This window comes from Petaurus breviceps, unplaced genomic scaffold, assembly GCF_028583685.1.
Source record: "Petaurus breviceps papuanus isolate PSGF00001 unplaced genomic scaffold, PetGlider_PUasm1.0 79, whole genome shotgun sequence".
In the NCBI taxonomy this organism is placed as follows: Eukaryota; Metazoa; Chordata; class Mammalia; order Diprotodontia; family Petauridae; genus Petaurus; species Petaurus breviceps.
This window is the reverse complement of record NW_027186523.1, coordinates 16,226,625-16,254,054: the sequence shown is the minus strand read 5'-3', so window position 1 is coordinate 16,254,054 and position 27,430 is coordinate 16,226,625. Positions and strand designations below refer to the sequence as shown.

Genomic DNA, 27,430 nt, shown 5'->3' with positions numbered 1-27,430 from the left:
CAATTTGTTCTTAGGCTACATTAATAGAAGAGTGATATCCTGAATGAATAAGGTGATAATCTTGTAGTCTGCCTTTATTAGGAAATGTTTGTTTGGAGTATTGCGATAGTGTTGACAAATGTGAACATCTCCAGGATAAAGACCACAAAGGTGTGAGGACTTGAAATCGTGGCATGTAAGAACTGGGTGTGTTCATGGTATTTGTCTTCAAGTATCTGAAATGTTTTCATATGGAAAGTGGATTGGATTTGGGCTTAGATTTGGGCTTGGCTCCAAAGAACATAACGAGAAACAGTAGGTAGAATTTGTGGACGGGCAGATTTAGGCTTAATAGAATGAAAACCTGAACGATTAGTTATCCAAAATGGGCTGCCTCAAAGGTCATAAGTTCTCTATCAGTGCAAATACATTCAAGTGGTGATTAAAATGGTGGTGCCCATTGTCAATATGTCATAGAAGGGATTCCTGGTCAGGTATGAGCTGTTTTGCATGAGTTCTGAGCCTCTGATCACCTTAGTTCCATTATTCTCAATCCCTAATCCCAGAGTTGGGGAGAAGTAAAAAAAATGACTTGAAGATTTTGAACTTGGGAACTAGAAGAATGATAGTATCATTGACAGAAAGAGGGAAATGTGGATGAGAGCCCATTTATAGTAGTGAAATATTTTTTTAAACATGTTGTTTTGGAGATGATGTTGGGATATCCAAATGCTAATGTCCAGCAAGCAGTTAGAGCTCGGGAGAGGTAACAGAGTAAATGTGGGATTCATTCATATGATAACAAATAATAATTAAGATTTACATAATATCTACAATATACCAGCTTATTAATTTATTTGATACTCAAAACAACCCTGTAAGGAGGGGTTCTTATTATCCCTATTTTATAGATGAGGAAACTAAGGTAGACAGAACTTAAGTGACTTTCCCAGGGTGACACAGCTACCAAGTGTCTTGAGGCTAGATTTGAATTCAGATCTTTGTAACTTCAGGTCTGACTCTCTATCCTATGATCTTTATATCAGAATGTCTGACTTTGACAAACATTCCAGGTTCACCTTGGGAAATTTCTTACTCCTCTAGTTCACTGTCTTTACCCAGACAATCTGGGAACTTCATTGTCAGATAACCACCCCAGTGTACTATCACCAACTTTTCATGGAAATGCAGGTTCACAAGTCTCAAAGACAAAACAGGCTTATTTACACTTGAATTTTTTTGTAAAAAGGAAGCGGGATTCACTAGAATTTATGGAAAAATACAACAGCCTGTTTGCATAAGCAACCTCATCTGAGAAGCTTCTATAGTCATGCCCAGGGTAGGATTCCCAGAAGACTGCTCTTCAGTATGTGTTTCTTACTCCATGTTCCCAGCAGGGTTGCCTGTTTTTGCTTAGGAGTTCCCCCCTGTAGTTCTTCAGGCAGTGCCATTCTTTGTACTACCTATAATTATACTTCGTTTCCAGCAAATAGCAAGGGTCATCCTTTTCAATTGCCAGTTGGTATGCAGTTCCGCCACTGCCCTGCAGGAGGAGCCACTCTGCCTGCAGCTCTCCAATAGATACCACCGATCAGCTTCTGCATCTCTTAGCTTGCTGTATTCTAGCTAGTGGCGGGCGATGTAACAGTAAAGTCCATTTCAGAGTACCAATGTCTTTGCAAGAGGCATCTTGCAGCATAAAAAAGGGGGCCTTATTGCAGATTTATCCCTTTGGCACAGGTACAGTTCAGCCATACTTTGGGCTTAACGGAAAAAAAAATGCGCTCAGAAGTCAGGAATTCTCCCTCTCTCACTCCAACCCCTAACATTTTCAGTCAGTTTCCATCCCCTATCCGAGAATGCTCAGAATCCAGAGGTCTCCCTTCCCTAGGTGTCCTGGGCTCCTTCAGATCCCTCTGTGGGACCTTTTGTGAGTCACTGTAGCAGCAAGCACCCCAACCGTCCTCAGGGTTTGCAGCTACCACAGGTTCTTGGATCTGCTTTGTTAAAGGAAAGCAACTCAAAATGGGTTAAAACAAGCTTACTTTAATCAGTCAGACATATATCGTTTACCTTGTTCAGGAGAAAAGGTCAGCACCCTGAACCTCAAAGTATACGGGCATAATTATCAAGACAGAAACATCAAGTAGACAGATTTCCAAACTGTCCAACCATTACATCCATACCCAGTCAACATCTGGGTTTCCACATTCTGGGTTTTTCAAAGCCGGGGGACTCTCAACAACGGCTTCCCAGAATTCAGATCAAATCACAGAACACTTCTCAAAGTGAGTCCCAAAACAAAGCTACACATCAGGGCTTATATAGCCTTCTCCTGGCTCAGAGAATGTAACAACCTTATTGACTCACTGGCCAATCAAGAAGTATCTACTGAAAAACAAGCCTCCCACCCCAAGCTTCAGGTGCACATTAGCCTAGGGGCAGGGAAGATCTTTAAAATTTACATTTCCATTACATTCGGCCCCAAGATCTTTCATGCCCATAGCATAGACAATTTACTTTTGAATTAGCTCTGAACATTTCTTAGGTCACATTTTCAAAGTACAGAACTAAAGTTACCAAAGTGGCCACTGGCCCTTAAACAAACACAAAGTACATTCTTAGGTTACATTTTCAAGGTACAGAACTAAAGTTACCAAAGTGGCCACTGGGCCTTAAACAAACACAAAGTACACAGCATTATCACTTCAATTCAGAACAAGAGTTCAAATAAAGTTCTGGGGGGAGGGGAGTGTCCTTCCCCTCACACAGCTCCAGCCCCAGCTTCCAAGTACAGAGAGGGGGCTGGGCAACAAAACCAACAAGGTGGGGTCCCTGGGGATCCAAGGCACTTCATCCCACCCACCATAGTCACAAGTCCATCCTCCCCCTGGGTCCCAAACTGTGGGATGCAGCCAGGAAACACACTCAGTGCCCCTGCTTTGCTGCTCAGTTCTTATCTTTTCCTGTGGCTGAATTCCGAACTCCTGGGCTCCATCTCCTCCCGCAGGCGGCAGCCACTCCTGGCTTCTGCCCAGGTCCCGATGCAGGCAGCTCACTATTCCTGCTCTCAGCTCAGCGAAGTCCGCATGCAGGCCATTCTTCTCTCCTGCTCCACAGCTCCACAGAATCACAGCTACCACAACTGGGAAACAAACAATTATCCCAGCCCCCATACTTTCCTTTTACTCTGCAGATCCTGTTCGTGACGCCATTTTGTAGCAGCAAGCACCCCAACCGTCCTCAGGGTTTGCAGCTACCACAGGTTCTTGGATCTGCTTTGTTAAAGGAAAGCAACTCAAAATGGGTTAACAAGCTTACTTTAATCAGTCAGACATATATCGTTTACCTTGTTCAGGAGAAAAGGTCAGCACCCTGAACCTCAAAGTATACAGGCATAATTATCAAGACAGAAACATCAAGTAGACAGATTTCCAAACTGTCCAACCATTACATCCATACCCAGTCAACATCTGGGTTTCCACATTCTGGGTTTTTCAAAGCCGGGGGACTCTCAACAATGGCTTCCCAGAATTCAGATCAAATCACAGAACACTTTTCAAAGTGAGCCCCAAAACAAAGCTACACATCAGGGCTTATATAGCCTTCTGCTGGCTCAGAGAATGTAACAACCTTATTGACTCACTGGCCAATCAAGAAGTATCTACTGAAAAACAAGCCTCCCACCCCAAGCTTCAGGTGCACATTAGCCTAGGGGCAGGGAAGATCTTTAAAATTTACATTTCCATTACAGTCACTTATCCTCCTTCAGCCTCAGCCTCCTCATCTCTAAAATGGGTATAAAATGCCGACCTCACAGCATTGTTGTGAGGATTAAATGATGTAAGTAAAATGCTTTGAAAACTTAAAAGTGCTATACAAACGTCAGATGTTATTTTTAGGCCTTTTCTGCATTGCCTCAAAGGTCAGAACTTTGTATTGACATTCATTTAGGTTGGATGTAAGGAAAAGTGCTCTAACAACTAGAATTATCTCAAAGTAGAAAGAACTGTATCAGGATGGGGTATAGTTTTCCTTCACTAGATGTCTTCAAGGAATAGCTGATCATCACTTGGCAAGGAACCCAGACACTCTCTCTGGTTCTTTCCAACTCTAAAATTCTGTGATACTCCCTGTGATTTTGTGTATACAATAGTTGTAAACAATTTATCTAAATTTTTTTTTTGCTCAAAAATTAATCAGGATTTTCGTGACTGTACAAATATAACTATTATGATGTTTACTTTTTTTATTTTCTAAGAAATTCAAAGAATTGTTGATCATTAGATGATTTGAAAATCAAAGTTTGGTGTTATTTTCAGAAATTTTGCAAATCATTAGTCCAACTCTTTTAAAAGAAAAAGAACCAAACTTCTAAGTATTTCACAAAAGCCTCTTTTAAAAAAAGAAATTAAAAACTACTAGGTCCTCAAAGAGAGAATTTCTTAATTAGAAATGTTGATTCTTGTTGTAATAATTGCATTAATGCTCCTTTTTGATGGTTATGAAAGCAATAAAATTAGAATTTATTGTTGGGTCTGAGAGGAAAGTAAATTAATTTATTCGTTGTCATAACTAATAAAGATGTCTTCATGTGATTTTTAAATCATCTAAGTTCCTTAAAAAAAAGAACCTTGACTTCAATTAAATCTGTGTTTTACCCAAGTAGAAACCCATAATATAAAACCCCATGTAGATTTAAGTGGAAACACATTTTAGCCCAGAGTCCCTTTAACTGTAAACTAAACATACTAGTCAAAGATAAACAATTTCTATCATTATTTATTATTATTAGCATTTATGGAACACTTTAATATTATCCCATTTGATCCTCCCAACCCTGGAAGGTAGGTGGTATTATTACCCCCATTTTACAGATGAGGAAATTGAGACAGAGGTTAAGTGACTTGCCCAGGATCACAGATCCTTTGGATCTGGAAGAACAATTCATAATGTATATAATGCCTGGGGTCCTTCACACACAGTGCCCAGAAAACTACCACAGATTTGAGGCAATTAGGGGGTTAACACTTTGTTCTCTCCAGCTGCCTTACTGAATAGACCAGAGATTATGCCCTGGAAGACTTAACCCTTTGAGTTCCAGTACTCTAACTGTATATGCCTCTCTTAAAGTGGATGGACCCATCACTAAACCAAGAAAAATGATGTTCCCCAGGAGTCAGATCCTTCTAGGTGGGGACCCATTGAACTAGAGGAGAAGGAAGGCCTTGACCTGAGGCCACAGACTCTCTGGAGGAGCTGTGACTTCATTTGTCAAGGGTACTAACACAGGAGAGACTCAGACAAGTACGATTTTGAATATACCACTTCCATTTAGCAATATAATCCTCATGTTCCCTATCCTTTTTTTTAGAGGGATCATTTTACATCACAAGTCAGAACAAAGTGTGATTGTATGACCCTGTATTATCTGTCCAATAGTAGCTAGGGCCTAGTAACCAGGAAGCAACTGCTTTTTAAAAAATTATATGTACATATGTATATTACATATATGCAATAATAACTAGGACCTAGGAACTAGCAAGCAACTGCCTTTTAAAAAATTATATACATACATATGTGTATATACATATGCATATATATATATGTGTATGTATTTTCAATCAGCAAAAATTATCATTTTCTCCCTCTCATCTCAAACGCCAGCTCCCTGCCCCCAATTGAGAATGAAAGAAAAACAATAGTGCTGCTACAAGTTCTGACTGGATGCCAACACTGGCTCTTCTTCACTCCTTGTCTGGCTGCGGGCAATTCACTTAATCCATGAACGAATCTCAGTTTCTTGATCTGCAAAATGAAGAGGTTTTACTAGATAACCACTATGGTTCTTTTCACTTCTAAATCTACGACCCTCTCATCCTTCCTCAAACTTTGCCTGAAACTTTTCCTCAAACTTTTTTCCTTTGCACTTACCTCACTCTCCCTTGTATCAAGATTATTTGTGTACTTGTCTTTTCCTCTGTTGAATTATAAACTTCTTAAGACTAGAATTGATGCCCTATCTATCCTATCTCCAGTGCCAACCACACTGTTGTCATTGTTGTACATAGGAGGCACTTAATACTTGTTGAAATGAAGTGATGTGGATCACTAAATTGGGAATCAGGAACACCTGAGTTCAAATCCAGACTCAACCTCTTACTGGTTGTGACTGCCTCAGTTTCCTCATGTGTAAACGGGGGATAATAGCACCTACTTCTCAGGGTTATTATGAGAATTAAGAATATTAGCCACTTGCTAGTTATTGTTGTTCTGAGGACAGTGTAGTGCAACGCTTTCATCTCTAGAGATATATATGAGTTATTATCATTATTAGAAGGGAGCTCTGTTCAGATACAGGTTGAGCTAATGGACCTCTAAGGTCCCGTCGAACTCTGAGATTCTACGACTCCGTGACTCCCTGAGTCTCATTTTTTTTTTAGCTGTAAAATGGGTATAATAACACTTTCACTGCCTGTCTCAAAGAACTGTGCTTTACTATACAAGTTATAATTGTTCAGATTTCTCTAGTCACTTACTACCAGTTGAGGGCAGTAAGGAGTTCCACAATCTTCTCTCAGGTCTTAAATAGTAAGCAGAAAGATTCTTTTCTCGCTGCATGCTGGCGACATTTGTATTATCTTTTCTGTTGTGCCCATAAGGAATGGCTAATTGTCCTGAGAAATCTGTATTCCCTAGGTTAATCTCTGGTTCCAGTGGTGGCTTGAAGTTTTTGGGAGGGTGGGGGGAAAGTAGAAAATGAAAAAAGGCCTGAGGAGGGGCCTCCTGAGTTGCTGGCCCTTGTGAGAACAATGTGGGTCATGGCAAAAAGTGAGCAATGGTATATACATTTCTGACAAAGGGTGACGTACAGGGTCCCAAAACCTTGAGTTTCTCCAGCCGACCTCTGCCCGTTTGCATTCAGGACTAAAGGTAATAGAGGTGGAGGACGGGTCGCAGCTTCAGAGCTGGTCCGACCCCGGATGAGGAAAGGAAAGCCCAGAGCAGCTCACAACCACACACAGCTAGCAAGTGGCACAGGGCCAGAATTTGAAGCCGTACCCTGACTCCACCACCTGCAGGGACCAGCGAGCGGCGGCTTTCTTTTCTATTCACACACCGTACTTCCTAGCACTTTGAAGTGCGCGCCGCATGCAGTCTCCCAGGTGGCTCGTCCTGACCTTGAGAGGCCCCAGCCCAGCTGGCTAAGCCCCTTCAACCTCCCGGTCCGCCCTTCGCCCCTTTCCCCCCCCAGCTCAGGCTCGGGAGCGGCTTCAGGGAGGGCTGCTGCGCCTGCGCTCCTCTCTCCCCGGGAGGCGGAGCTGGGGAGCGGGTTAAGTAGGACTTTGGCTGGGCCCTCATCCTAGTTCTGTCCTCTCCGCCCCTCACTGTATTCCTGCAGCAGGGATGGCCGCCACTGCTCTGAACGTCAAGGACCCGGGGCGAGCGGGCGAGACCGCCACAGCTCGCCTCAAGATCCTGCTGGGACACCTTCAGGGCCCTGCGGCCCCGGCGATCGTATCCTTCCAAAGCTCGCAGCGCGCGCCCGGGCCCGGGGCCGGCCCACTGGTGGGCTGGAGCCGGGGCACGGCTTCGCAGATGCGCGCACTGGCCCAGAGTGGATGGAAGCGAGGGCGGCTGGGGCAGCATCCGCCCCTTCCCCCTTCTTCCCCTGCCTCTGTGCTGAAGCCCAGGAGCCTCTTTGACCGACGTCCCAAAGGCCAAGGGATGGGTTAATTCGTGGCCAGTGCCCTTCCCCTTTCACATTCCGCCTCTTCTGCCCGGGTTTGTTTTATCTTGTGGCGCTTGGTTTTAGAAAATTTGTTTAGGCCACAGGGTGCTGCCCCGAGGGCCTCTAGGCCACCTCCTTCCCTCTCTACTAGTGTCTTCTGACTGACTCTCTTACCCTTGACTTCCTGGATTGTTTGCATGCCTTCTTCCTCCAAGATCTTTTTCCGTACTCTTTTCCCCTGCGTTAAATGATAGGCATCATGTAGGCCTCTCTGCCCACAGACTAGGAAGCCAAGTCATTGTAAGTAGACTGGTCCATAGGCTTCTTTGGATTCGGTCCCTTTGTTGATGCGCCTTCTAGTTTCCCTTCCTGGTTGGCTGAAGCCAATGAATGTCATAAATGGTTTATACTTTCAATAGTCAGGGGAGTGAGCATCTAACCCTAAACTGTTCCCAGATTAGAGTGCCCCAAGATTACTAATGTGATCTCAGATTCCGTTGGTTCCAGGGCAGAAAAAAAAAAAAAAAACCTCTGTCAATCCCCAGTCCTTTTGTTGATCTCCTTTAGATGGTTCCCTTTCCTACGTATCTTCTCTAGGAACTTGAGGCCCAAATTAGTGTAGTGACTTTCCCAAAGTCACACAATTTTAAAGATTTTATGTATTTCCCTCCCATGTGGATATCTCAAGTTGAAGGTTTAGCCTTAGCAATTTTTTAAAGGAAGTATATGTACTTCACTAGTTTCCATTGGCTCATTCTGTGTAATATTTAAGAAATATTGTTTCACAGTAAAAGAAAAGTTACCCACTTAAAATCATTTGTTTCTCTATTATCAATAGGGAAAATTTGAACCAGAAGGAATAAATGGAATGTTTGCCCAGATGTCTGGGTCACTTAATTTCCAGGATCCTCAATTTCCTCATCTGTAAAATAAGGGAATAGTTGGCCCAGGACCCTTCTCACTCTAGGTCTATGAACCAAAGATCAGTCGACTTCTAAGCTTCCTTCCAAAGCTGAAATTCTGTGGTTCTGTGATTATTCTGCCAGATCATGGCTCTAGTATTAAGGGTATACTTTGGAAAGTCTGATTGATAACTCTTCCTGAAATTTTGTTTGGATTTAGGAAAAAAATCCCACTTCTCTCACAAGATTGGTAAAGTTGTTTCTTTAACCTTCCCTGAATATATTTTTACAACTGACTTTCAAAATAATAGTGGCTCTAGGATATACATGTATGGATTTTGCATTTAAATTTTTTCCTCAGATTCAGGACTGGAAAGCCTTAGAGGCCAGATAGGCCAGTCACCTCATTCTACATATGAGGAAATAGCTGAAATGATGTGCCCAAAGTTATATAATAATTAGTGGTGTAAGTGAAAATAGAGAGGTCAGGTCTCCTGACTACCTCACTGTTGCTTTCTTCTATCTTCCATACTCTGTTGCTCGCATGTGCTAGTTCACATTACCTTCCTCCTTCACTCTCTGTGCTTTGATAGCTCCTCATTCTTCCACTTCTTCAACATGAATGTCCATCCTCCAATTTCTGTCTGTAGTTCTCTTCTCTATTCTTGTTCATAGATTCATAGATCTAGAACTGAAAGGAGCCATAGCTGCTGCGTCCTGTATTTTTCAGTGAGGAACTTTGACCCAAGGTAATGAAATTACTTAAGGTCATGAAGGCAAAAGCAGCTTCTCTGATTCCAGAGTCAATACCCTTTCCATTGCAGCATGCTGACCTCACTTTTCCATGGACAACTACCAAATTGATACTTCCATCCAATCTCTCCCCAGAACACCAGCTGCATATTGCTTACAGATTATCCTGCTGCCACCTCACATTTAACCTTGTTCAAAACTAAACTCCTCATCTGCTGCCTGAAACCTGTCCCTCTGACTAACTTCAGATATTTCTGTCGAAGTCCTCTTGGTCACCCCACTTCATAACTATGTAGTCATTGTTGACTCTATTCTTTCCCTCACACTACATAAACAGTCACCTAAATCTGTCATGTTACCTCCAAAGTATCTTCATCTATCCTCTCCTCTTCTATACTCTCAATGAATCCTTCCTAATTCAGGAACTTGACTAAAATATTAGATTAACTTTCTATGTTGTCTTTGTGTTTCCTGTCTTCCTCCTTGACAATCTAGCCTTCACACTACTGCCCAAGTAATCTTCCTTATGCACCAGTATGATTAAATAGCTTTCCTTACCCAAAGACCTATGGTGGCTCCCCATTGCCTGCAAAATAAAGTATAAAACTCCTAATCCTGGCATTCAAGACTGACCACAGTCTAACTTCAAACTACTTTTATAGCTGAACGATGCGTGCATCACATCTCTAGGTATTCCCAGTACTTAGCACAGTGCCCTGAATACAGTTGCCCTGAATTGAATTTGTTGAAGGAGTTATTTAATGCAAAAAACTTTGTAAATCTCAATATGTAGACTGCCTTTATAAAGTTATTTAGTGATTGAGTCATAAAGCTGGAAATAGAACCTTGTTCCCTGATGCTAGATTGTGTTCTGGCATTGAGTGTTTATCTTTGTCTTGTTTACTTTTTATTTTTTCAGACCCTGCCTAATTACTCCTAGTTTTTTGCTCTAGACTCCCACTAAATTAGATAACAAATTTAGAGAGTGTTTATGCCTCCTTGTATGTAAAGTCGAACATTTGGAACTTTGGGAAGGACATTATATTCTTCGGGTTATTCAAAGGTAGATTAGATAATGTGGACTGAGAGCAATCTTTCTGTGTCCAACCCAAGGCCAGACTGAAGAGGGAGTGTATGATGTAGGAGAATGAATGTGGTGTAACTGGAGCTTCGAATATCTATTTTGAACTCTCTTGTGTGACTTAGTTTTATTCAGTTCACATTTCTTGGCCTTAGATCCTTCATCAGTTCAACAAATAATGTGAAATAGAATATCAGAGGTTCCTAACTTGGCATTGATGAACTTGTTTTTAAAAAATATCTTGTTCACTGCACCTTCATATCATTTTGTTTTTTTTAATAGTCCTATGTATTCTATTTTATGCATTTAAAAAACTTTATTCTGAGACAGAGTCCATAAACTTGGCAGACTTTCATATAGGACTATGACACAAAAAAGGTTTGGAGCCCTGGACTCAAGGATCTCTCAGGCCCTTCCATCTCTAAAGATAAAGTGAATGCATATGTTGTTAATGGGAAAGATTTTGCCTTTGAGTATTATTTTATTTAACTTAATGTGTATACTAGTCAGCTAACTCGACTTCAGCTGCTGTTGTACCTCTCAATTTCCATCCTCAGAAATTCCAGTAAGTGCTGTTTGAGTTAATTTTTAAAAATAATGCTGTGTGCGTAATTGCAGTTTATGTATTAGTTAATGCTAGGAGAAATAAGTAGCTCCTTGCCTGATTAGAATTTTTATTATACATAATCTCAGCTCATCAGACATGTTTTAATTGATATGGTATTCTGGCAGTTCTTTTAGAGAAACAGTTTGGTTGCCAAGAAATGGCTTATAATTCAGAAGGAAGAGAAAATGTCACCAACTATGTAGTATGGTGACTATATCTATCAGGATTGATGAATATGATATTGAAATTAGTCTGTGTCTTGATTATATTAGTGCACTGAGCAATATTTTTATTCTGTCCTTCTTAAATTACTTTTTAAAAGGGGATCTCTTGATGTTTATGGAGTACATTTTAATGCAGTCCTGTAATTCACATCCAGCCAAAATGAAAATGCATCAACTTCAAAATTATTGATGTGCTTCCCCCCCACCCTTCTCTCCCCGTTCTCTCATGTCATCTTCTCCCCACCACCTCTTCTTTCTCTCCACTTTCCCCCATAGGTACACACTGGATAATAACGTCTTAACCCTAGAACAGAGGCAATTTTACGAGGACAATGGTTTCCTGGTCATAAAAAAACTAGTATCTGAAGCAGATATTCAACGCTATAGGTACAGTATCGCCATTTTATTTAAAAAAAATAATATAACACAAATGGAATAAAGATTATTCACAGTAGTTTGTCTAGGGTTTCTGAGGCTTCCTTATATCTCGGGATTTCTAAGCATTTAGTGGGAGGAGATGTCACTCGGTAACACCGATGTAAGTACTTTGCCGCCTGCATCTTCAGGCATTTTGGCCCTGGTGGTGAATTTCAGCCCTGATCCTATTAAATCAGTGCGACAGCAGGGGGCAGCAAAGTCATCCGCCATTTTCTTTTCCAATCTTTGTACCATTTCTTTCTGGGGTTGAATACAGATCAACTCTAGGTGAAGAGATCTGTGAAGGCCCCTTGAAAATTTCCTAAGTGTACCTGCTGCAATGGCATCTTTGAATGGATGCTGTCAGCAAGCAGTGTTGTGCTGTTAAGATGTCAATTCTGTGGCGTTCCAAAGGGTGATGGCATTTTCCATTTGATTTGTCCAGGGATCACTTTGAAAAGATCTGCAGAAATGAAGTGAAACCCCTAGGATTAATGATCATGAAGGATGTAACCATTGCAAAAGCAACCCCTTCTTTAGATGAGAAAATAATTACAAAAATCCAGGATTTTCAGAATGATGAAGAACTCTTCAGCTACTGCACACTGCCTCAGGTTAAAAGCTTTGCCTTGTTTTATTTTTATTTAAAAAAAACCCAGATTTTATTTTTTAAAGTGACAGTTGTGTTGTTTACAACTTTTGTGATCTATTATCTTTTCCTGGCTCCGAAACTCTCTAAACCTGTGACCTTAGACTTCATTGGTGCTGGGGGAATGTTCTGTGGTGGAGGAAAATAGACTTTTTTTTTTACTCATGATAAGTTGAAGATCAGTGTGGTATTTCGGAAGGCATATTGGACCTGGGATGAGGAACGACCTAGGTTAGAGTTTCAGCTATCATATTATTAGCTTTGTGCTCAGTCTCCCTGAGCCTTTCTTCTTCTGTAAAATGGAGGAAATAATACTTCTATTTCCTTACTCACAGGAATGGAGTAGAAAAAAGTGCTTTGTAAACTTTAAAACACTAAAAGTCCAGGTTTTATTATAGAGTTAGGAACTTCTCTAACTTTCTAAATACTGTCACTAAAGGAGGAGAAAAGGGTATGGTTTGACTTGAGTAAGCATGATTAGCCTAATATTTGCTATGTATTTTTATTTTTTAATTAATAAGCATTTATTTTCTTTCTCTCCCCATTTAAAAAAGAAAAACAAAACCTTTCTGACAAATATGTATAGACCAACAAAACAAATTCCTTCAATGGTGTCCAAAAAATATTTGTCTCATTCTTCATTTTGAGTCTGTCTCCTGCCAGTCAGGAGGTCTAACTGTGAATTAAAACCAGAATGTCCATAGACAAGTCACTAAACCTTTGTTAGCCTGAATTTCGCCATTTATAAAACAGGGACAATGCTATTTGTTTTATCTATATCACAGGAGTGTTGTCAGGAAAGTGCTTTATAATCCTTCAAGTTTCCCATTACTTAGTAAGCATTTGTTAGGTACATACTGATTCAGAAGCAAACACAAAAGAACCAGTTCTTCCTCTCAAGAACTCTATATTCTATCAGGGGAGACAACATGTACATCTACTAGTATATACAAGGTAATTTTGGAGAGGGACAGTAGCCACAACAACAGAATGAGTGAAGGAAACTCAGAAGGGTCTGTTACTACAGATGGCATTCAGGTGAGTTTTGAAGGAAACTGAATTCTAAGAAGTGAGTTGAGGAGAAATGCATTAATTGTCAGAATAATGAGAAGTCATTAATGGTAGTGTAAAAAAACCCTTTGCCTGCAGTAAAGAACAAAGCAATACATCTAAGCTGTGACACACATCAGAGTTGTACAACCCTGATACTTTATTAGTTGCTCAGAACTATCTTCATTTTTTTTTTTTTTGCTTTTTGGAGGGCAATTGGGGTTAAGTGACTTGCCCAAAGTCACATGGCTAGTTTTTGTGTTAAGTGTCTGAGGCTGGATTTAAACTCAGGCCCAGGGCTGGTGCTCTATTCACTGCGCCACCTAGCCATCCCCATCTTCATTTTTTTGATCAGTTGATTGTACTCTTCCATCCTTCTCTTCTCCTCTTACGTTAGAAGATTAACATCGATTTGGTTTCAGAATTACATGATAGGTTTTAAAATAACTGCAAGTGCTCTTGATGATACAAAACCAAGTCTGTGTATCATGGGGTAAAGACTGACAACAATAACTGCTTCACTCTGACTGTTACCAAAATGGGCTTAAGGAAAGTTCCTTGCTTTTTGACATCACCATCTTGTATAACCAGCTTAAGAAGAACCTTGCATCATTAAAAAGGATTAAAAAGTAAAAATACAACTGCTCAAAAGTGGGATGAGAAGAACCAGGAAAACAATATGCATAATGATCACCAAAAATGTGAATGGAAAGATTAACAAGTAATTATACATTATGATATGCTAATTGTTTAATGATGGGGTTTGAATTATGCCATAGCAGCAAAACAATTGAAACCGATTTTGTCATCATTATTTAATTTTGTTATGTAATTCTATATTCAGGGCAGCTAGGTGGCACAGTGGATAGAGTGCCAGGCCCCAAATCAGGAAGACTCATCTTCCTGAGTTCAAATCTGGCCTCAGACACTAACCCTCGGCAAGTCACTTAACCCCGTTTACCTCAGTTTCTCATCTGTAAAAATAAACTAGAGACAGAAATGGAAAACCATTCCAGTATCTCTGCCAAGAAAACCCAAAATGGGGTAATGGAGAGTTGGACATGACTGAAATGACTGAACAACAACAATTCCATATTCATTATATAATTTTAATGACTGAGTTTGGCCTCAAAGAAGAGATATGAGATGACACTTCTTCCCTGTTCTGTGGTTATGATATACTGTGGATCATGTCAGACTTTCTTACCACCTTATTTAGTTGTTCTATGCAATTATTTTCCATCCTTCATAGTTTATTATAAGGGATCAATCTCTCTAATGAGATAGAGAGAAGACTACAGTGAGAAAGAGGTGAGATAAAACAAAAGATGTGAATAAAAATTCATTTTAAAATGAAGGTAAAAATCCTTGCCCCTTCCAGCCTACTCTTATTTCCACTTTGAGTTCTTTTTTGAAATCTTGCTTATATTACCCATAGCTTGTCATAGAAAGACATCCTAAAGCCAAATACACATTTTGGGAGGAATCATTTTTTTTTTAATTGGGACTTGAAATCCACTTCAGACATTTACAAGCTTTGTGACCTAGTGTGATACAATGGAGAGAAGGCTGGGCTTAGAGTCAGGAACACCTGAGTTAAAGTCCTAACTTAAAGACTAATTATCTGTGTGATCCAGGACAAATCACTTAACTCCTCTCATTTCCTCATTTATTAGATGAGGGAGTTGGACTCCATGGTCTCTGAAGTCCCTTTCCTATCTAAATCTGTGATCCTAAGTAATTCAGATTCTCTGAGACTTGGTTTCTTCATCTGTAAAATGGAAATAATAATAGGATTTAACTCACTGGGCTGTTGTGAGGAACCATAAAGCACCATAGGAATATGGGCTACTAACACTGTTGTTATTTTGGATTTAATGCAGATAGTTGAAACTTAATTCTGTGCTATGATCTATGCCCCTAATTTCTCATGAGCTTTTTCCTCTTCCTGTCTTAGATTGTTAAATATGTCGAGTGTTTCACTGGACCCAATATCATGGCTATGCATACAATGCTGATAAACAAGCCTCCAGATTCTGGTAAAGAATTTTTACTTATATTAGGGGCTAGTTGGTGGGGGACTTGTGCAACGGGGATCAGGAAAGATATGCTGGTTGTATTGTAAAAATTAAGGTAAAATCAGCTTCCTGACCTCCACGAATTGAAGCAAGCAGTCTAACAATTAGTAATCTGGAGGCATAGATGTGTCCTTTTAAATACAAGTTTAAATGACTTGCATTGTTATCAAATCGAAGTGTGACAGTCTCAGATATTTGACCATGGCTGTTATTGCTTCCTTAGGTTTCATAGTACTTTAAGTGCTTATCTAACCCACTCATTTGATCTATGATTTCATTGGAATAAATGCTGCCTCCAACCCAAGGCAAGATCACAACGTTTATATAACTTCATAGGTTTTCAGGGGAGTTGTTGTGGCCAGAAATCTGTCCTGTGATTGACCTAGTACCGAAGCTCTCTAACCCTAGCTAAAACTGGTCTCTGGACGCTAGGCACATAGGCCATCATTAGACCCATAATCAAAGCCTTTCATGTTTTGATAGCAATTGTTAGAGTGTGTACTCTATTGGCATTGCTTTTTAGAACCCAGGCTCCTTGCTACACTATAATGAGGCATTGGAGTAGGTCAAAAGTAGAAGAATAGATCATATTCCACTGCTATTAATAACCTAGACTCTGAGAAGATGGCTCAAAGAGTTATAAGTGAACAGGCAAATCATCACTACAGGGGCTATCCAAGGACATTGGGTGTCCCAAGAAGGAAGAGACCAGAGGCTGAGGAGAAACTTAGCCAAGGGCCTGAGGTCTGCTATGCTGAACCCAGAGGCAGGTGTGCAATATTACTGATAACAGTTTCTGTGCCTCCCCATCAAGTGACATTCTCTTTAAATCTGGTGTTGCCTGGCCATGTTTCCCTATTTGGCATCTTACTGTCATATATGGTGTTTGAAGTCAAGTCTCACTAGAATACTTAACCTTTGGAGCTGAACTGATTGTTATTCTCATTATTATATTTCTTTATATTCTGTTTTTTCTAGGATGCATATATATATATATATCTTTATAATATAAACTCTTTGTAGGAGTGGATATTGCTGTTTGCGTAGGGAAAGCAAAGGAATTCTGAGATTAGAGCTTCTTCTAACATATGGGTTGGGTTCCATTGCAGGTAAGAAGACTTCACGCCATCCCTTGCATCAGGACCTGCACTACTTTCCCTTCAGGCCTTCCGATTCCATTGTCTGTGCTTGGACTGCCATGGAGCACATTGATAGAAACAATGGCTGCCTGGTTGTGTTACCAGGCACACACAAGACCGTCTTGAAACCTCATGACTATCCTAAATGGGAGGTAGGTCTGCCTGCTGAGAGCGTATAAAAATAGAGCAAGAAAGGTTCTTAGAATTTTCCTCAGAAGATATTTTTCTTTGGAAAGACATGACAAGTGAAAGACCTTTCCTGGCCAAAAGTGTTATTCTGTATTTTGAAATTTGGATAAAGAGAAGACATTAGAAGACTATTATTTTCTCATTCCAAGTCATTGGTTTGATTTATTTTACTTCTTCTAAGTCTAAAATATGGCTTGTTTGTTTTGTTTTCTAGGAGGGAGTTAATATTATGTTCCACGGTATCCAAGACTATGATTTAAACCAACCCAGAACTCACCTTGTGATGGAGAAGGGAGATACTGTTTTTTTCCATCCTCTGCTCATTCATGGATCTGGAAGAAATAGAACTGAAGGGTTCCGGAAGGTAACAATAATTTCCTTCCCAACTGCAAATAGGTTTGTAAATCAGATTTTAAAATAACATTCCAAACCTATATAAAATCTGATTATAATTACAGGGTGTCAATAAGTGAATATTTTAGTCTATTTTATTAACAAGGAAGCTTATTCCCTTACCCTTATCAATAAAGAACCAACTTATATGGATATCCCATTGATTGGCAGGCATTCATTTCCTCAGGGGGAAAAAACATCTTACTTTATTTTTGTTTTGCATTTTAATATCTGGTATATGCTGCAAACAATGCATGACATCATCACCAAAACATGACAGCATAATCTGGAATTTTTTATAGGACATTACTGCCTCTCCTGCACTCTGTGGTCTAGTCCAATGAACCTTCTCTCTGCTCCTCATGCTTGATATTTCATCTTCTGTCTTTGCCTTTGCATGGATCAGTCTCTATACCTGGAATGCACTCCTTCTTCACCACTGCCTCATAGAATCCCTCTTCCTTCAAGATGTCAGACAAGCACTGTCTTCCACATGAAGCTTTCTCTGAATACCCCTCCCTCTAACTACTACTGTCCTCCCTCTCAGACCACCTGTATTTGACTAATTTGAATGTATTCTCTTTAATATATATTGAATTTATTTGTATTTATATTTTTATTATTTTATTTTTTATTATTTACTTGTATTATACACATGTTTCCCTTGTGTATACATATATATACACTTGCATGCAGGCACACTTATACAGGGCATCCCAAAAGTCTTAGAAAGTGGAATAGAACTGCACCAAGACTTTTGGGACATCCTGTAAACATCCTTCTTGTTATTTTTCCTGTTAGATTGTAAGCTGCTCTCGAGTATATTTGTATTCCTAGTGCCTACCATAGTCAGGAGGCATTTCTTAAGTACCCACTTTATGCCAGGCACTGTGCTAAACTGGGGATTAAAAAAAAAAAGCAAAAGACAGTCCCAGCAAGTAGCAGATACTTAATGAATACTTGCTGATTAATTCTTTGACTTGGGCATCTTGAGTGGACATAACCAAAGACAAAAGAGAGGGCAGCGTCTTCCTCTAATGTTCTAAGAGATCTGTGTGGGTACCCTCTCTCTCCAATGGTGTAGACTTGTAACTCCTCTGTGCCTTAGTAGATGGTATTTATGATTTTCTGTGGTCAAAAATAATTCTATTTTATCGCTTAATTCATTACTGGCCCACTTTGTGGTGACGAGCTTCTCTGAGCTTAGCTCTAGACTGGTCCTCAACCAGCCTCTTCCTGGATCCTTATTTGAAATTTTTCTACCTTGTACTCTCCTGGTATGAACTTCAAGAACCCCAAGGTCACTTAAATGACACAGTGAGACATCAGAGCTGGACTTAACTGTCTTCACCATGGGAAAAAAGGTGTTATTAATGCCAACCACTACCTAAAGTTCTGTGAATAACCCTTGCTGTAGGTCTCTGAAGCATTTCTGGCAGAGAGGAAATTCATCCTGAAGGTTGTGATTACTCTCACCACACTATGAAAAATTCTTATAATGGTCTATTTTAATTGCAGTCACTTGAATTCAGATTCCCACTCCCATTTTCTAGGTGTAGGCAAGAGTTCAGAATTTGCATTTATTGCTGCCAGAGAGAAACAATATAGGAGTCATTAGTATGTGTTGATTGTAACAGACCTTTAAATATTCCTTTAATCTGGTGGTATGTTTATTATTTTCCAATAGAGCACCTTGATTATACTGTTACCACTTAAATAAATAATTTGTTGTAAACTCAATGAGATAACTTCTATGGCTAAGCTAATAGGATCATAATTTGTAGATTAGAAGGAGATTAGAGGCCATCAAGGCCAAACCTCCTCATTTTACAGATGAGGAAACTGAAGCCTAGACAGTTGTGACTTTCTCAAGGTCACCCAGGTAGTAGGTGATGGAACTGGGATTCAAACCTAGGGCCTCTGACTACAATTCCAGCATTCTTCCCACTGCAATAAGCCATAACTCAAAAATAAAACAAATACCGATCAAACACTGGCATTGTACAGGCACTGTGCTCAGTATTTAGAAATGCAAATGCCTTCAAAGATCTTCCATTCTACTGGTAAGTGTTTCAAGGAGATGGAGTAATCTTTTGAAGATTGAGAACACTGAGATGTGAAAAATGTTAAGAATGAACAAGATGTGTGGGTGGTTAACAACCCTTTGGGTTCTTTTTTAGGAAAGAATGACTTAGATAGTTTAGAACTGCTTGTACTTTTAAAATTCCCCTGCAGGGGCAGGCTAAATCATAGTCCAAGAGAGCAGCTAAGTACAGTGGTATAATTCATTTCTTGCTCCCTTAGGGCTAGTGATAATCAGATTTCTTTTTATATTAATTGGCTCAATGTATACAGGCGATTTCCTGTCACTATGCCAGTTCTAATTGCTACTACACTGATGTAAAGGGAACCAGTCAAGAAAACATTGAGAAGGAACTCCGAGACATAGTAGAAAGAAAGTATGGTGTCACTGATTTGGAATTAAAGGTAGGTTCATATGAAATGAAAAGGTGAAAAACTCTGTTTGTTTTTTCTCTTTTTTTTTTTAATGGAAAGTAATTCCTGATGGCATTTAATTTAGATATAGGTAGACCCTGCATTAAGATGCCCTGTCCTTTTACAGTAACATTGTTAATACATTCTGATGCCAAATCTAATTGTGATGATGGAAGAAGCATGATGTAAAGTGATTTTCTTGGGATAATTTTTAACACTGTTCTCATAGAAGTGACAGTATAGTATAGGGGGCAAAAAGTTGCCCTAGGTTCTATCTAGTCCTGTCTCTGTCATCTACTAGCTGTGTGAGTCCAGGCAAGTCCCTTAGCCTTTCAGTGTTCTAGGTAACTCTCTAAGACTGTAAGTTCTAGAGAAGATATTGACTTGCCTTGGTAGAAGGTGTTTCCTTATCTGGAAGTTACCTGTATCAATGAAATCACAGGTTTATTCCCACTCCCAACCTGTGGAACTGCCCCCGCAATGTCGTTTCACCTAACTTGTATTTTTCTCATTCCCATCTACCTCTACCCTGAGAGTCCTCCAAGTCTCTTTAGCTCTGCCTTTCAGTCATGAACAAACTTCCAGTCAGCAAGACACAGTTTCCTTCCTTATCTCTTTTAATGAGATCTGTTTTTGCTTTTGGCTTTCTTTGAGATCATGATAGCCCTTGCTTTTTTTGCTTCAGCTAAAGCATAATAGATTCTGCTCCAGCCCCTTACCTTTTCTCTGTGTGTGTCTCTGTGTTTCAAATGTGTTTCTTATAAACAACATATTGTAGGATTCTGGTTTTTAATCCATTCTGCATTCTAGATTTTTTTTTCCTGCTTATATTTCTCTCATCTTCTAATGCTCATGGAGACTTGGCTCATTACAGAAGATATTAGATTCCTGGTCACCCTTTCTAGTAATGATAATAACAGCTAATATTGGCTATAGCCCTTTAAGATCATATATTATCTCATTTGATCTTTACAACAATCCTCTGAAGTAGGTAGGTTTTATTATTGCCCCATTTCAGAGATGATGAAACTGAGGCTGATAAAGTTTAAATGGCTTGCCTAAGATCATGCCTTTGGTTAAGTATCTAAGGTAGGGTTTAAACTCAAATTCAGTATTCTACCCTCTGTGCCATTGAGGTGCTACCAGATTTTGGATGTGTTTTCTGTCTTGTCCACTAGCAAAAGGAGCTAGGAAGAAGAAAAGGCAAATTCCTCGCCCCTCACTTCCATTTTTAATTTTTTTCTTTTTTGTTTTTGGAGGGGGGACGGCAGGGCAGTTAGGGTTAAGTGACTTGCCCAAGGTCACATGGCTAGTAAATGCTAAGTGTCTGAGGTCAGATTTGAACTCAGGTCCTCCTGACTCCAGGGTCAGTGCTCTATTCAGTGCACCACCTAGCCGCCCTCTCACTTCTGTTTTTAGACCCTTTCTTTACTGCCATTAGTCAGCAGTCTCCCCACTTTAAGGTTTATTCCATCTACTTGTATCACGGCATCTCAATTCTTGCTGTAGTTATCAAGAGCCTCTCTTCTTTCTCAAGGAATTCATTATCTGAGTCACAAATTCTTCTCCATTCCAGCTGCTGCCTTAAGCTTGGGGACTTCGTATACACAAATACTCTGGCCTTCTGGTTCATCAGTCCCCTCAATTTCTCTGTCCTATATCCCCACTCCACCTACAGGGATGGCCATACCATTGTTCTCATCCTCACCCATGACTCCCTTCAAGAACACTGAGATTTCTCTCTCTTATCAAAAGCCCCTATCATTCCAACTCTGCCTGCCTTTGTTTTCCTAAAGCTATTCTTCATCCTCACTAGAACCTTTAGTCTCTCTATCCCTTTTCCTATTAATTATCCCTTCTTTGCTTTCACTTTTTTTCTCTTCAATATTGGTCCTATAGTTGACTCTTCACAATGTATAGTTGAATCTTCACTTTATCCTTCCTTGGTTGTGGTCCAGTGAAAAGATCTCTGAATTTAGAAGAGTTAGAAGACCTGCCACTTAATACACTTAATATCTCTGTGGTCTTGGGCAGATTATTTTTTCTCTCTTGGCCTTTGTTTCCTCATCTTTAATATGAGCAGGTTGGACTAGATGAATCCTAAATTCCTTTGTAACTCTTGACCAAGTTAGAGTTTGTTTTATTTGCTAACCAGTGCAGCTATTCAAGAACTTAAACTCTTTCTGTTTGGGATTATTTTTAGGATCTTTGGAGTTTTCGAGCACGGGTTGTGAAAGGAGAAAGAATGAATCTTTGACATGTTTCTCAAAAGTCAACACCAGGTGCCTACGGAGAATGTTATTATATGAGAAGTAGTGATCCTTGTTATCACATATTAATATGAAAAAGCGCTTTGTTGTAGGCAGTATTGTGCACATTGCACTTAAACTGTTTTGACAGATACAAAGACTAAAATGTGTAATGTATAGAAAGCTTAACTTACTGTCACACCTGATAAAAATGCTTGTATAATTTTGGAGTAATCCAAGTCTTCAAAAAAAAAAAAAGTGGGAGGGGGAAGAACTATCAAAACACTTCTTAGCCAAAAGAAAACCTACTGAGTTCAGAATTTTTATAATTATAAACTACGTAGGTACCAGTAAAAAGTGATGGCTGATTGCTTTTATAGTTAGGGGAAGTCTATTGCAGGTGCTTCTTTAGGGAGACAAAGAATAAGAACTTGTTCTAAGCAGGTAGTTCTTTAATCAGTGGAAGATTGTGGAATAAAAGAAAGGAAAAACTTGCCTCGTTTCACAACTGACTATAGTCCGACAGCACATCCTCACACCCCTATTACCTCTTAAAAAACTGGATTTCATTTATCCCTTTCTCTTTTTCTGACCCTGAAGAAGAATAGGGTAATATCCTCTGATGATTACTTTTGTATTCTTCTCAGTCAAGAGAACTAAAAATCTTCATACCTAGGACTGATGTTAGGGTTAGGTGGTGGAGAGCTTATCAGATCATTTTGATTTTAGTTCAGAGTAAACATGACCTGTGGCGATTTTTTGGAATTGATCTTCAAGTTTCCATTTCCTTCCTCATTTATAAAACCAGGTCAAAGTAGTAAGGAGCCTTATTTCACATTCATTTTCCAATCAGGGTGAGGATAATTTCCTAGTATTGAAACAGAAAAATATGGCGGACCTCCCAGCACTCCTCTTGTCCTCTCCTTTCTTGCCATGTTAGTAAAAGACATGTTTCCTTGGCTTTTCTCTAGTTCCTAATGGACAATAACTGTAAATGCACCTAATTTAGACCTATGGTACCCCCCGCCCCAGCTCTTCAATGGATGATGGCATTAAAGTGTTGTGAGTCGGTATGAGAGAGCTGGGCAATGGAAGAGACTAGTAAGAGAACACAAATGAGGAATGCTAGATGGACTGATGTCTCACTCTGGAATACTGAATTTCTCCAACCAGTTTATGCCAATTTTGGAACAAAGATATTTTTGAAATAAAGTTAAATCGTAGGGGGACAAAAACAAATGAACAAGTTGTGGTTGTTTTTCATGAGACTACATTATACATGTGAAGACGGCCTGCTACATGGTGGTGCTCCAGGTGCTTAGAGAGCAGAGCTGGGTTATCAGCATCTTCTTCTATGTCAAAATCAAATTTTAAAAAATTGTTATCTTTTGCTTTTATTTCCTTTATTATTGCCACATATATTCCTCCCCTTCACTTCCCTAGGGAGCCATTTTATGTAACAAAGAATAAAAAAGAAAGGGGAGGGGGAGGCAGTTGAATAAAACCAATAAACACATTAACCAAGTGATAATATATGCAATTTCCCATACTCCCAATCTCCCACTTCTTCAGAGAAGGGAATGAGGTTCTTTTTCTCTGCTCTTGCAGGGTGAAGCTTGATCATGTTAATTACATAGCATTTAGTTTTGTGTTTTGTTCTTTCCATGTACACATACAGCTTTTTAGCTACTGCATAGATTATTTTCCTGATTGCACTTGCTTTTCTTCCATTCAATCAATTCATAGAAGTTTTCACATTCTATCTTATATTCTTTATATTTATTGTAAATATCATATCTCATTAGTTTTACATACAATCATTATCCCTATATTTAGCAGTTCCACCAAGTGATGGATATCTACTTTGTTTCCAGTTTTTGCTACCACAAAAAAAAAGCACATGCTGTGAGTATTTTTGTATACCTGGAGCATTTCTTTCAGTCTTTCTCTTTGGACTATATGCTTAACAGTGAGATCCCTGGGTCAAAGAATATGGATATTTTAGACATTTTCATACCCTAACTTTAAATTATTTTCTTGAATGCTTACCCCAACTCAGAGCTCTGATATCGGTGTATTAATGTGCCCATTTTCCATAGTCTGTCCAGCACTGCTGCCATCATACAACATCTATATCTGTCATTTGTCATTTTTGACAATTTTCTGTGAATGAAGTGAAACTCCAGAGCAGTTTAGATTTGAATTTCTCTAATTAGTGATTTGGAGCATATAGTTGTTAATAATTCTTTTGAGAACTATTAATATCCTTTGACCACTTTTTCAGTGGGAAATGACTCATAATCTTAAATGTTTTTGTGCATTATTTATATATCTTGGATATTTGAAATCTGTTTTATCAATAAACATCTGCACATTGTGTGTAACACTGGTGGTAAAAAACAAAGTCACAAAGATTGTCTTCCTTGAACACTAGGTCCTTTGGCATTGCAGCTTCAATTAGGGTATATGTCCCTCTGAATAAGCATAGGTAAAGGTAAAGAATTTTGAAGCAAAAATGGACAGGATAGGCCTAAATTGTTGACAGCTGGGAAACAGCTATTTGTACCTCACTTTCTGCTGTGAATTCTAGGCTACCTCAGTGTGAATAAAAGCATATCACCACAGGCTGAAGTTAAAAGAGGATCTGAAAAGTGGGGATGGCTGACTGCTCAAAGGGCACCTCTTTGGTAGATCCCAAGACTTTCTGTTTTCTAGGCCCATGTTATAATCGGCTGTTGTTTCTGCTCTAGACCTGCCTTGTCTTCCCTGCTTCATAGCTATACCCTTTCATTTCTTTGCAACTTTCCATATCCAGATTCTCCCATACTAAAAATGTACAACTTCCTGACCCAACTGTGTCAAACTCAAATAGAAAAGAGACTACTAAACCATATATAAAGATTCCTGTGGGTCACATAGTGACTTAGTTTTAAAATGCAAATATTATTTTTATAATATTATTTAGTTACATAATGTTTTGTCATATTTTTTTTTCTTTTCTTAAATAATTCCCAATTACACTGTCATCTGGTTTCAGCCCACACTCAGGAGAGTTGTGGACAAGATGTATAAGGACCATATACTTGCTCTGTCCTAATCAATCAATGGAAATTTCCTGCCCATGGCATGAAAATAGGATAACTTGGAAAACAGTTTGGAAAAAAACTAGGTATAGATCAACATCTTATACCATATACCAAGATAGGGTCAAAATGATTCATGATTTAGACATAAAGGATCATATCCTGGGCAAACTAGGAGATCATGGAATAGTTTTCCTGTCAGATCAATGAATAAGAAAAAGAATTCATGACCAAACAAGAGATAGAGAGCATTATGAGATGTAAAATGGATAATTTTGATTATATTAAAAAGGTTTTACAGAAATAAAAGCAATCAACCAAAATTAGAAGGAAAGCAGAAAACTGGAAAAAATTTTTTACAGAAAGTGTTTATGATAAAGGCCTCATTTCTCAAACATATGGAAAACTGAGTCAAATTTATAAGAGTACAAGTCATTTCCCAATGGGCAAAGGAATATGAGTAAGCAGTTTTCAGAAGAAATCAAGGCTATCTATACTAGTATGAAAAAATTATCCAAATCACTATTCGAGAAATGCAAGTTAAAATAATTCTGAGGTACCCATTTGCACATATCAGATTGGCTAACGTGAGAGAAAAAGAAAGTGATAAATGTTGAATGGAATATGGGAAAATTGGAACACTAATGCACTGTTGGTGTAGTTGTGAAGTGATCTAACCATTCTGGAGAGGAATTTGGAACTATAAGACTATTCGTACTCTTTGAGTCAGCAATACCACGACCAGGTCTATATCTCTTTTAAAAATATTTATAGCAGCTCTTTTTGTGGTGGCCAAGAACTGGAAATTAAGGGGATGTCCATCAATCATGCAATGATTGACCAATGATTGCAATAGAATACTACTAAACTATAAGAAATGATGAGTAGGATGCTTTTAGGAATATCCTGGAGAGACTTAATAGCAATATCATACAATGATCACCTGTGAATGATTTAGTATCCTCAGAATACAGTGAGCCAAGACAATTCCCAAAGACTCATGATGAAAAATGCTATCCACCTCCAGAGAAAGAACTGATGGAGTTTGAATGCAGATCAAAGCATACTATTTTTCACTTTTTGGTCTTGTGTTTTCTTTCACATGACTAATGCAGAAATACGTTTTGCACCATTGCCCATATCAAATTGCTTACCGTCTTAGGGAAGGAGGAAGGAAAGAAAGGAGGGAGAGAATTTGGAACTCAGTTTAAAAAAACAAACAAATGTTAACAATTGTTTTTACATGCATCTGGGGAAAAAGTAAAATATTACTGAAGAGGAGAAAATAGCGAAACCAATTAATGCACATAGTAGAAGCCCTGCACATAACCTCTCTTCCTCCTCTACATCTTTGGGCAGATGGTTATATGGACTGACCCAAGTATTTTAGCACTGAACCTGGGTGGCAAGTTAGGAGACCTATCTCTCAGTGGATCATCAGTAAACAATACGACCTTCTGTATGCTGAGTCCCAGAAGTATCCGTCCCCTCTAGAGATCTAGTTATATCTTTGTTTTTTTCAGTGACTATAATCCAAATATATTATTGGTCTCTTGTATTACTGCCCTCATCATTTTCCTAGATGTCTCAAGCGAAGCCACAAACACATCTGATAATAGTTTACTGCTTTTAAACACTCGATAAAAGTTTAAAACATTCCTGATACAAGTATTACTGCTTTCACATTAAAATACACCTGATAAAAGCTGGCTACTTTCCTAAGTGAAATGGATGAATAATTAAAAATATGAAGTGCCCAGATTAACAGAAGAAATAAAATACTTAAATAACCCTATCTTAGAAAAAGGGTTTGAACAAGCCATAATTGAACTCCCTAAGAAAAAATCCCTAGGACCAAATTTACAAGTGATTTCAAGTGATACAAGGATTTACAAGTGAATTCTACCAAACATTTAAGGATCAGTTAATCCCAATACTACATAAACTATTTCAAAAAAAAATAAGCAAAGGAGTATTACAAAATTCCTTTTATGACACAAATATGATTTTAACATCTAAACCAGGGAAAGTAACAACAGAGAAAGAAAACTATAGACCAATTTCCTTAATGAATATCAGTGTAAAAATTTTAAATAAAATACTATCAAGGAGATTACAGCCATAGGTCACCCATATGGTCATACATACCCTATGACCAGGTGGGATTATATCAGGAGTGCAGGGCTGGTTCAATATTAGGAAAACTATCATTGGCCATATCAATGACAAAAACAACAGAAATCATGATTATTTCAATAGATGCAGAAAAAGCAATTGACAAAATACAACACTAATTCCTATTGTTTTTAAAAAAGCCATTAAAAAGCATAGGAATAAAGGGAGTATTTCTCTAAAACCAAGAGCAAGCATTAACTGTAATGGGAATAAAACCTGAAGCCTTCACAGTAA

General features: G+C 38.9%; 1 protein-coding gene and 1 long non-coding RNA gene across 3 annotated transcripts; one reads left to right on the top strand and one right to left on the bottom strand.

The window, feature by feature from the left end:
- Positions 1 to 3,283: 3,283 nt before the first annotated feature.
- LOC138175846 (uncharacterized) lies at positions 3,284 to 8,021 on the bottom strand. Its single transcript, XR_011172112.1, has 2 exons — positions 7,886 to 8,021; positions 3,284 to 5,787 (listed from the first exon to the last, which is right to left on the bottom strand). It is a non-coding gene; the product is annotated as an uncharacterized lncRNA (long non-coding RNA).
- PHYH (phytanoyl-CoA 2-hydroxylase) lies at positions 7,275 to 23,184 on the top strand. Of its 2 annotated transcripts, none has more exons than XR_011172111.1 (9): positions 7,275 to 7,497; positions 10,954 to 11,012; positions 11,555 to 11,665; positions 12,141 to 12,309; positions 15,352 to 15,433; positions 16,582 to 16,763; positions 17,015 to 17,196; positions 19,549 to 19,680; positions 21,893 to 23,184. XR_011172111.1 is itself a non-coding variant. In XM_069106419.1 (9 exons), exons 1-9 carry the CDS (start codon positions 7,387 to 7,389, stop codon positions 21,944 to 21,946), a joined length of 1,050 nt encoding a protein of 349 aa, XP_068962520.1. In that variant the 5' UTR covers positions 7,278 to 7,386; the 3' UTR covers positions 21,947 to 23,184. The 2 variants fall into 2 exon arrangements, 1 of the variants encoding a protein (XP_068962520.1); XM_069106419.1 differs by having other exon boundaries at positions 7,278 to 7,497; positions 17,015 to 17,164.
- Positions 23,185 to 27,430: the final 4,246 nt, after the last annotated feature.